An 11,590-nucleotide genomic window follows, 5' to 3' on the forward strand; every position below is an offset into this window, starting at 1 on the left:
GTTTTTTGGTTTTATTTGTGGTAAAACTATTTTTATTTTCGTAAGTGAATCGATGCAGTGTTGCCAGATTTCCTAAAACAAAATCGTTTAGATCAACTAAAATTAGTCATCTGAATCATGAGTGCACACAAGATTAGGAATGAAAAGGAATGTAGTATGTAGAATGCTGCTTGCCAGCTGTGCCGTGTGGCTCAAGTAGGCCTACTATCAGAAAAATAAAAGAAATACGCGACTATTGCGGAAATAAGTTTAAAACCGCGTTTTGTGGAAATTATCTTAAAAGCCAGGGGCCTCATTTATAAAACTTTATGTAGAATTCATCCTAAAAGTGTACATAGGCACTAAAGTTTTCAGATTTATAAAACCATCATAGACTGTAAATGCGTAGGCTATGACAGAACTTGCGCAAAAATCTCTTTATAAATCCCAGTCAGGGGAAGATTGTGCGTACGTGCATCTCCACCTCGACTCCTCCCCGAAATAACCATATATGGAGCTCACAACACCCTGTTTTATTATGCATAACATCATCTGCATATCATTTCCATGCAGTAAGGTAGTAATGACACTACTGTCAAAATGTACAAGACATTAAGGAGATACGGACTATAAATTCCATTTCTGCCATAAAATTTACACTGCAAAAAAATCATCCATGTTTTAGATATATATATAAAAAAATTCATAAAAACAAAATTGTATAAAATACTTCTCAGAGAAACTTTTTAGAAAAGAGTTGATTCATTCTTTTACACTGACCAAATAAAATACTATTTTTATTGTTTTAAATAAAACATATTCATGCCGTTTTTCTGGTAATGTAAACTTATGCTCGAGTTTGTCGTCTTTGTCGTGGGTCAGAGTTTGCGTGAAGGTACGCAAATTCTCAAATCAGGTTTGTTTTTATAAATCCCATCTTTTGCGTAGGCAGTGGAGTTCAATAATTTTTGTGCGTACGCAACGGTTATAAATGAGGCCCCAGGACTGCTCATATTTTGAAAACACCACCAGTCGCTAGAGAGGATATGGCAACACAGCCATATCACAGAAAGAAGGGTGTGGCTTAATAAACACGCCACGACAACATGAATCGAAAATAACAAGGCGCTACGTTATACTACGTTTTTAGCACTAGACAAATTCAACATTAACCGTGCTGTATTGATATAAATTAAAAACAACATTACATATAAAACTGTAAATCTCTATCCACGAAAGAAAATATTACAATTTCAATTCGCGCCTCCTCCATCATGACTCATTCACGAAGTCAGCTGACCCAATCCTTGGGAACTGGCTCTCACAACAGCGATGGATCGAGAGCTGTGAACTTCACACCAGACTCATTCGTCCTGCAGTGAGGAAACTGGTGCAGGACAGGACAATATGCTCAGGTGGATAAAAGCGAATACGCATTTTTAGCCGACTGAGGGTTGACTGTATCGCGTTAATCATGTCGGACTCCTCAGAAGCCTCTTTACCCGCTTTCAGGCGCTTGAGTTACTCAGTGGGGCATTTTCTCAACGACCTGTGCGCCTCTATGTGGTTCACATACCTGCTGGTGTTTTATCACTCAGTGCTGGGCTTTCAGAACACATATGCGGGTGTGTTGCTGCTAGTGGGACAGATAGCGGATGGAGTGTGTACACCGCTCATCGGTTACGAGTCTGATAAGACACCCGGCTGTGGATCATGTGGGAAGAGAAAAACATGGCATTTAGTCGGTGAGTGACGAGTTTCTTAAAGGGACAGTTCAGCCAAAATTCCGTCTGTCATCACCATCATGTTGTTCTAGACCTGTATGACTTTCAAAGTAAGACTTCAGGGATGAACATACACTTAAAATTTTTTTTATGTCATGTCCTTAGTAAATTATGACAGTTTTATTATTCTCGTTTGACAACCTTTATAACAAAACCAGTCATAATGTTCGTTTTTTTATTATTGAATGAATTAGCTTTCCATTGATGGTTTGGTTTATGGTTTGTTATGATAGGACAATATTTGGCTGACATATAACTATTTGAAAATCTGGAATCTGAGGGTGCAAAAATAAATAAACAAATAAAACAATTTAAACATTGAGAAAATCACCTTTAATGATGTCCAAATTAAGTTCTTAACAATGCATATTATTATTCGAAAATTAAGTTAGGAAATTTACTAAATAACTAAATGGAACATAATCTTTACTTAATATCTTAATAATTTTGGCATCAAAGAAAAAACAATAATTTTGACCCCATACATTGTACGTTGGGAAGTCGTGGCCTAATGGTTAGAGAGTCAGACTCCCAATCGAAAGGTTGTGAGTTCGAGTCCCGGGCCGGCAGGAATTGTGGGTTGGGGGAGTGCATGTACAGTTCTCTCTCCACCCTCAATACCACGACTTAAGTGCCCTTGAGCAAGGCATCGAACCCCCAACTGTTCCCGGGCGCCGCAGCATAAATGGCTGCCCACTGCTCCGGGTGTGTGCTCACAGTGTGTGTGTGTGTGTTCACTGCTCTGTGTGTGTGCATTTCAGATGGGTTAAATGCAGAGCACAAATTCTGAGTATGGGTCACCATACTTGGCTGAATGTCACTTCACTCACTTTTTCACTTTTTTCACTTTTGTTTAACATTTAGTCATTTAGCAGAAATGTATTGATTTGTAACAATACAGAAACAATATATTTTTAAGCAATTGCTATAGATATATCCATGCTACTTATGACTAGTTTTGTGGTCCAGGGTCACATTTATTCTCTTTTTACTCCATCTAGGAACCATTAGCGTCCTCCTGTCGTTCCCCTTTATATTTAACCAGTGCCTGGGCTGTGATCTGGACACTCCGCAGTGGGTCAGTCTCACTTACTTCACCCCCTTCATCGTCATCTTCCAGTTTGGATGGGCAGCCACCCAGATTTCCCATCTCTCCCTCATTCCCGAGCTGGTGACTAGTGAGCATGAAAAAGTGGAGCTCACTGCGTACAGGTAAACTAATGCAGATCAAAGCGTGTAATGATCAACCATTCTCGTGATGCTTGTGGACTTTGTAGTGACCGGTGGATGTATCAGCTTTTTATTGTGTTTTGGTTGGATCTGTTAGGTATGCCTTTACGGTGATAGCCAACATCACAGTGTATGCAGTGGCCTGGCTGATGTTTCATTTTCAGACTCAGGAAGGAGATGATCCTGCCATTACGGAAAACCTCGGCCCGGTTGACATCCCTGTTTTCAGAGTGAGTGCTGATGTTCTTGTGCTGAACTGAAGCCTTGGGTCTTTTCATCCAGTATTATAAAACAGCTCAATTTAAAGACCCCATGTTTTTAAAATTTTGTGACCATGTGCGCTAGTGTACTCCTAAATTATCTTTGATCATATAAATATTTAAAATTATACTCTATATAACACACACTACCATATTTATAGTTCTGATAAAACTGATACAAAAAGTGTTAAAATAAATGCTATTCTTGTGACCTTTTTGTTCATTAAAGAATCCTGAAAAAAATGTCACAGTTTCCACAAAAATATTTAACAGCACAACTGTTTTACATTAATAATAATACATGTTTAATAAGCACCAAATCAGCCTCTTAGAATGATTTCTATCAATCAGTCTGTCTGTCATCTGATCTGTCTGTCTATTTATGAACAGTAAGACAATGAAAATCTATTTAAATAAAGAGGATCAGTTTTCATTTCTTGTTGACTTAAAAGTCAGTATACATTTGGATTTTCCAGCAAATTTCTCTCAGATGCTTCTTTAAATGAAAAGTAGTACCCTATTAAAAAATACATTTATTTCATACTAACTGTAGTTCAAATCTGTTAAAATGTTTACTGGCATATTGCTTACTGATATAAGTTTTTTTAATTATAATTATAATGGAGTACTACTTGTGCACAATTCACATTTCTTAATATTAAGTCTAAAATGTTTTATGTCACTATTGATGAAGATAGTTTGATCTTTGAATATTATCGGTCTTTAAATGCAAGATATTTAAAGTGTACCTGAAGTATACTTGCAATAGTTCCACTTTAGCACAAGCAAATACACTTTGTGCATTAAGCACAACTTTTGCAGTCTTTAAATATACCAGTACAATTTTAGTATATTTCTTTACTAGGGTAGTCAAATATATGCATATAATCAACAGTTTATGCTGATGTTTTTTTTTTTGTAGACCAGTCTTTTTTGTCTTTGCATCTGTTAATGTTAACCTACCAGGTCACAAAACGCAGGCCTGGTCAAAACAGCCCTGACAAGCTTCATGCAGTAATATCTGTTCACACTCAGGGTCTAAGTCTTACAGTAGTGGGCATTGGAGCTCTGTTCTCGCTGCTCTTTCACCTGGGCACACAGGAGAAGGGGGCACGTCCCCGTCAGGAGGAAGAGGGCTCTAGTCCTGGGGAGCGCCAGCCTCTTCTTAACAACACCACTGTGCCTCCTCCCACCAGTCTGCTGCAGTGGAAGCACTGGCTGAGACAGCCATCATTCTACCAGGTTAGCAGCCCATACCCATGTTACTTTTCAGTGGCATGCAAGTTAATTCTTAATCACAGTGGTGTGAAAATATTTAGGATTCAATAGTAACTGTTCGGAAAGTTAAAATCATCTCTAAACCCTGCTCTGTTATTCAGGTGGCTGTGCTTTATATGTCCACCAGACTGATAGTGAACCTGTCGCAAACATACATATCCATGTATCTCACCTACACACTACTGCTGCCAAAGGTAAGAGAGTTATAGCAATACTATACTTTGACCCAGTTCATCAACCAAAGCATTGAAGAAAAGAAGGCCGTGATCACTGTTTGATCCTCTCTTTTGCAGAAATACATAGCCACCATTCCCCTGGTCATGTTTCTGAGTGGTTTCGCTTCCTCGTTTATCATGAAGCCTCTAAGCAAGCTAATAGGCAAATGTGTGAGTATAAGTTTGCCTTGTTTTGATTGAAATATAAACCATATACCTCTTCTCTTTGTTGGAAGAGATTAACAATCCAGAGATCCCAGTCAGTTTTGCCGCGTCATATAAGTGTCAATCAAATTTATGAGTTGAGCACACATGAGCACCACCATAAAGTCATAATTACCAGTGGGGAAATGTGTGATTTCCTTAGAGCCAAGCTTTATGAGTTGGAGGTATGTCAGTTATGGATATTAAAAACACACCTGATGTGCATCCTTTTTAAATTAGTGCTAAAAATCGTTTAGTCTGTATTAGGATGTAAAATAGAGAATGAAATTGCCCATCAAGTTAATTTTATTCTTAGCAAAATAACTGTTAAATCACGTTGTAATACTTCCCTTCTATTCTTAATCAATGGCTGTTGTAATTACCTAAAAGGATTTGGTATGAAATCATTAAAAAATGCATTCAATATCCCTGATATTTAGGCTATTAAAAACACGATGGGTTTTTTGTCTAGTTGTTCTAAACCTTTTTGACTCCTGACATGCTCTAATGGTAGTATTATTTGTAAAACTATTTAATGTACAGAAACCAGTAATAAGTAACTTAAATAATTATAAAAAAAAAAATTTACTTTTCAGGATTCCAGAGTTTTAAGAGCTGAATTTTCTTCAGGGGTTCTGCTCTTTGTAACCATTTTTTGATTTTGCGTGAATTTTTTTCAGTTGTTTTTGATTTACTAAATAAGGGTTAAAAAAAAATATTTTTACTCCCAATTTCTACCTCATTCAGAAAATGGTTAAAGAGAGCTGGAGCCCTTATTCTTCCAAAAAAAAAAGAAGAGAGAGAAAAGAAAAAAAGAGCTGTTGAGTGGGTGAATTAAAAATAAGAAATATCTTGTGTAGTAGTTTTGGCTTATTTAAAGCTTGTTTTGAATTGAGCACTGTAAATTAACTCCTCCCACCTTCAATTCCTGTCGGTACTGAGACTCAAACCCTCAATCTTCAGGTTACAAATCCAACTCTCTAACCATGAAGCCAGCCTGACCCCCTGGTTCCCATCCAGTAAAAATGACAATGGAAAAACAATTCCTTAGACATTTTTCATGTGCAGTATTGGAAGCTAATACAATATTATAGAAAGATTTTATTTACACTAAAGTGTCCTTTTTTCTTATTGACAGATCACCTATTTTTTGGGACTGTTGCTGATTCTTGCGTTCTCCTATTGGGTGCTGCTGGACACACACATGGGAGACCGGGTGTATGGTGCAGCGGTCTTGCTCGGAGTGGGGTCTGCTACCATCCTGGTGATGTCACTTGCCATGACAGCCGAACTCATAGGAGACCAAACAGTAAGAGCTGATATCAGTCAGTAATGGAGAACTGAAAATGAACAGGAACCGCTTGAAGCAAATGTTTTAGTGAGCATATTCCGCACTAACACCTTCAACAGTAACGCATGATCGAACCAGAAAGATATTTAGATGTTTACAGAAGTGAAAGGCATTTGCTTCAGAGTGACTGGTTTCAAAAGTGTGAAAATAGTTATAAGGAACTAAAATTTTGTGCTATTAAAGAATGAGAATTTTTTTTTTTTTTCTGACAGCAAAGTGGTGCTTTTGTTTATGGAGCTATGAGCTTTACAGACAAGGTGGCTAATGGTCTGGGAGTTATGATTATTCAGACGCTACATCCCTGCCGGTAAGTGTGTATATCCTTGCATAGATGCATGCTAGAATTTAAAGTGAGTGAGAGAGACTGTTTTAATGGTTTCATGTTTTGTTTAGAGTAAAAGAAATAAAACTACAGTTTATTTTGTTATTTTTAATATTTATATTTACATGTGTGATTTCTGTCATTTAGCACAATGGTATGCTGTCCAGGCTGTGTGTGGTATTACCACTATATCATGGTCATCGTCACTGGTGGAGTGGCTGTTTTAGCAGCGCTGAGCCTCTGCACGATCCTTATCTGGCCTATAAAGATAGTGCGCTGTAAGACACTTGACAAAATGATCTTTCTCGCTGTGAAACATGTACTTTCTCTCTGACTGACTGTTTAATAGTGTTTCTCGATAACCTCTCCACTTCATGGCTGATGTGATGTTTTGTATTACAGTATCTATGCAAGATCATATGAATGGTTCAGTAAACAGCAAAGACTTTAAGGGTGAGGGCAACATGTCAGCATCTGAAATAACAATCAGGAATCTGAACTAAATGATTTTCTGCACAAAAAACATCAATCATCCACTTTTAATTTAAAGGGGTCGAATCATGAGGCAAATTCTCCTCAATGTTTTGAGATGATGGAGAGGAAGAAACCAGGTTGCATTATATTTATTGACTGATTGAGGTTTTTTTTTTCTGTGACAACTGAATACTTTGATTCAGCTATCCTGAGCATACCTATTAAGACACCCAGACTAATGATAAAGTGTGGGAAAGTTTGCCAAACCTTGTGTTTTGTAAGGTGAAGAATTAATATCTTTACTATCAATTAAATGTGCCCTTCCTGAATAAGACTATCAGTTTCTTTCAAAAAATTGTACTGACTCCAAACCTTTGAACGGTGGTGTACTCTATATAAATTTGTACATGTAATATCTAATGTCTGTATTGTTTTTGTAGATCTGCCTGAGGTGAGTGGCCTTATGGGAAGTGATACAGAGGACTCGGAGAGCTCAGAGCAGCCATCAGTCAACTGAACACACATCTTCAGCTCTGATGCAGAGAGCGTTTGGTTGACACTTACATCACAGTGGTGAAGGTTAGAAATCAGGTTTTAGTTCAGAATGATCTGTCACACAGGCCGGTGTTTGCTAATGTAGACGATATGGTGGCCATATCTTGACACATGAGAGGTGATTAGTTGATATCTCTCATGTGTCCTGTATTGTGGCTTTTCATTTCATAGTTCTCACTTAAACCAGAACTCTGCATTGACACTTTATCTTTATAATGCACAATTTTGTCATGTTTATCATTTAAAATTAGTTTTTATTTGTGATTTTCTAAATTAAGTTATTTCAATCAAATCCATTAAAACAAGGGAATTCATTTATAGAAGGACTCTGCAAAACTATTGACGTTAATGCAAGATGCACATGTTAAGATGGATGCACATTTCAGGCTATATTAATAAATCCATTTACCTGTTCCATAAGGGAATTTATGAAAAGGGAAGAATTGCTATTTTGAATCAGGGGACATGAAGCCATGTGTTGTCATTTCAGGACATATTTTCAGGTGTGTGATCACTGCTAGGGACCAGAGAGTCAATGATGAGTATTTTTCCCCCTCTGTGACCATAAGCTTTTTATTTTCTTTCATATTTTTATACATGCATAATTGTTTCCATATGCAAGACAACTGTGTCTGACATGTTTTCTGTTCATATAATTTACTGAACAGAATAAATGTTCTTTATGAACAGACCTTTCTGTATCTAGAGTTGATGCATTGTAACTGATCTAACGTGATGCTCAAGACTTTAAACACTTAAAATAAATAGTAAAAACTGACGCTCAAATGTAACTGGAATGAATTAAGTATTTTATTGTAGTGGAATCAATCATCAAAATCATTGTTTGTAAAAGACAATTGTATTTTATTATATTTGATGTCTTGTTTAAAACATTTTAAATAAAAGTTTTTTTAAATTACACTGTGTCTGAATGAAACATAGTATTTATATTATATATGTTATAAATGTTACATAATATTCATATTCAGCAGGGAATCATTAAATTGATCAAACATTACAGTAAAGATTTCTCTTTCTAATAAATGTTCTTTTCATTCTTCAAACAACTGTTTCCACAAAAACATTATACATAAGTAATAACTAATAATAAAAAAAATATATCAGTATATTAGAATGATTTCAGAAGGATCATGTGACACTGAAAACTGGAATAACGATGCTGAAAATTCAGCTTTGCCATCACAGACAGTTAAAATGACATTTTAAAATATATTACAAATAGAAAACAGTAATTTTAAGATGTATAAATATTTCACAGTATTACTGTTTTTAATGCATTTTGATCAAATGAGGCGAGACAATCTGTATGGATCTGCTATGCAGTTTTTTTTCCACAAGGTGGCAAAAGAGTCAAAGAGAGGGAGACAGTCTGATGTTTAAATGCTAAACAATACTTACCTTATGTGTGCTGACTATGTGACAGCATTCATTTCATTATGATACAGACTCATTCATTTATTTTAATATTGTTCACACATTATTGTAATAGTAATGAGTTTTTTATTTATTGCTTAAAAATATGAATATTCCAAGAGTATTTAGCTTCAGTACATTAGCCTATGATGTCATCTCTCTAAATAAAGCAGTGTGGGTAGTGTGTATGGTTTCAGAAAAAACGAGAGTTGATGGGCATGTGATTTTTGGTTATTTATCCTAAACTGGAGTTCATTCGTTTGTTAATGTTTAAAGCATTTCAGTTACACCTCTGATCTATTCCTCTCCTGTCATGCACAACACTGCTCAAAATTGCCCATGGGAAAATCCCACCAAATATTTATTAATAACATCTTTGTTTTGAAGCGTAGGAAATAAATCAAAACCATGTGTTCAGCTGTATCCCATTCAGGGACAATTATCACTAATTGGAACAGCATTTATAGAAACCACTGTGAATTATCCATTATGTTATTGTGTAACAATAGATTGCTTCAGAGACGCTGTACAGCGCAGCACACAAGCGATGACTTTTCTTTGCTTTGAGTTTTAAACAACAACAGTGTTGTGTAGAAGTTACATGTCAGTACAGATGTAGCCTATTTTCTGCCCTTTCAAGCATTTTATTAGTACTTTCAAAGAAACCTTCAGTATTTTTGGATTGATCTCTGATCTGTGGATCATTTGTGAAAACGTATAACTTTCCCATTGTATTATAAAGAAATAGTTCTCCCTAAAATAAATTTACCCTCAGGCTTTCCAAGACGAGTTTGTTTCTTCGTCGGAACATATTTGGAAAAATTAAGCATTAGATCACTTGTTTACCACTTAATCCTCTGCAGTGAATGGGTGCCGTCGGAATGAGAGTCCAAACAGCTGACATTACAATAGTTCACAAGTAATTCACACAATTCCAGTCCATCAGTTAACATCTTGATACAGTAATCGAAAAGCTACATGTTTGTAATAAATTCATCTTTTAGAGTTAAAAAATATATATATATATATATATATATAATATCGCTTTCTTCAGTGAAAAAGTAATCTCGTCTTGAAATATGCACAGATCAAACCCTTATCACAAGCAAAAACAGTCCAAAACCGTTTTAAACAAATATGTTGGTGGATTTTAATGTGAGAGGACAACGGGAGAAATCGTTATTATGGATTGGAGTTGGCTTACTTGTGAATTATTCATGTTTTTATCAGCTGTTTGGACACTCATTCTGACGGCACCCATTCACTGCAGAGGATTTACTGGTGAGAAAGTGATGCAATGCAAAATTCTCCATATCTGTTCTAATGAAGAAACAAGCTGCTTGTGTGTGTGTGTGTGTGTGTGTGTGTGTGAACTATTCCTGTAAGTGCAGTACTGCTGATATACATAAAAAGCATCTAGTAAAACATACAAAACACATTAATTTGTGCCTCCCGCAGCCCTTACCGCCTGCTGTTTCATTTAGACCAGAATCATGCCATAATCTGCTCCTCATTAGGCTCAAATCTGTTTGCAATGAAGACCAAAAACTACAGGCAAGCCATTCTTTTCATTTGCTTTATTTGCATATTACCGCGCAGGTCAGCCGGTATATTTCTAATATGCTTTGTGAAATAATACTAGACTGCTCCCTGAAGATCTGGAACACTCTCTAAAGTGAACTACTAATGGTGCTATTAATCACTGCTTTCTTTCTTTCAGCCTACTTTTGGAGACATTCTGTCATTTAATGGCAAATATAGAGGTTTTATTCTTTCCATATTTAGCCAAGTTTACTGAACATTTAATGTATTATTATTTTGGAAGTTGAAGCAACAATCTAATTTGAGTTTACACTTAAACTCGCTGATGTACTGTATGATGTATGGTCATGTGGTTTTTGTCTTTCTCCAGCGTTTATTTTCTCCTGCCCTCAGTGCCTGTGAAATGTATGAATGAACTTTCTCTTGATGGCCATCGGGTGGTGCCAGAACTGCTTGTTTATGAAGGACTCTATATCTTGATTTCAACTTTGAAAATATGAGAACATGATTAAAATGTAGTAGTTAATGACTGCATTGTCCAGGCGCAGGGCAGATATGGGTGAATTCAGGAAAATTGTACCATATTTTGAATACACCCTATATTTGTATTTATTATTAGAATTCAAGCATTTAACCTTCAGCATGATCTCTCAGCTGACAAGAAGGGGCCTGTTTTTCACTCCCCTGTTAAAACACAACACTTTGAAGCCTTTAAGTCAGATGTCAAGCAGTGCCCTGTTGGTTAAGGCAAGGGGAAAATCCAGGAGGTGAAACCTGGGAGAGATACAGTAATAACACTGGTGTGGTTTTTATTTGGGGGAATCCCAGAGGCCACAGTCACATCCATTTTGGCAGCAATCAAACATGTAGCAGGTCCTAAACATTTAATGCACACACTCATTAAAGATGATTAAAAACATCACGGAGAGCGGATCAGACAGGTTTAAATGGTGAGGGACATT

The 11,590-nt window shown here is 36.3% G+C and overlaps 1 protein-coding gene across 2 annotated transcripts; it reads left to right on the forward strand.

Moving 5' to 3' along the window:
* Window positions 1-1,134: 1,134 nt before the first annotated feature.
* On the forward strand, window positions 1,135-8,343 carry LOC132096610 (major facilitator superfamily domain-containing protein 12-like). Of its 2 annotated transcripts, XM_059502072.1 has the most exons (11): window positions 1,135-1,724; window positions 2,765-2,975; window positions 3,091-3,223; window positions 4,289-4,495; window positions 4,633-4,725; window positions 4,825-4,917; window positions 6,089-6,259; window positions 6,514-6,608; window positions 6,771-6,901; window positions 7,026-7,076; window positions 7,538-8,343. In XM_059502072.1, exons 1-11 carry the CDS (start codon window positions 1,454-1,456, stop codon window positions 7,612-7,614), a joined length of 1,533 nt encoding a protein of 510 aa, XP_059358055.1. In that variant the 5' UTR covers window positions 1,135-1,453; the 3' UTR covers window positions 7,615-8,343. The 2 variants fall into 2 exon arrangements, with proteins under 2 accessions (XP_059358055.1, XP_059358056.1); XM_059502073.1 differs by lacking the exon at window positions 7,026-7,076 and having other exon boundaries at window positions 1,141-1,724.
* Window positions 8,344-11,590: the final 3,247 nt, after the last annotated feature.

This window comes from Carassius carassius, chromosome 20 (genome assembly GCF_963082965.1).
Source record: "Carassius carassius chromosome 20, fCarCar2.1, whole genome shotgun sequence".
In the NCBI taxonomy this organism is placed as follows: domain Eukaryota; kingdom Metazoa; phylum Chordata; class Actinopteri; order Cypriniformes; family Cyprinidae; genus Carassius; species Carassius carassius.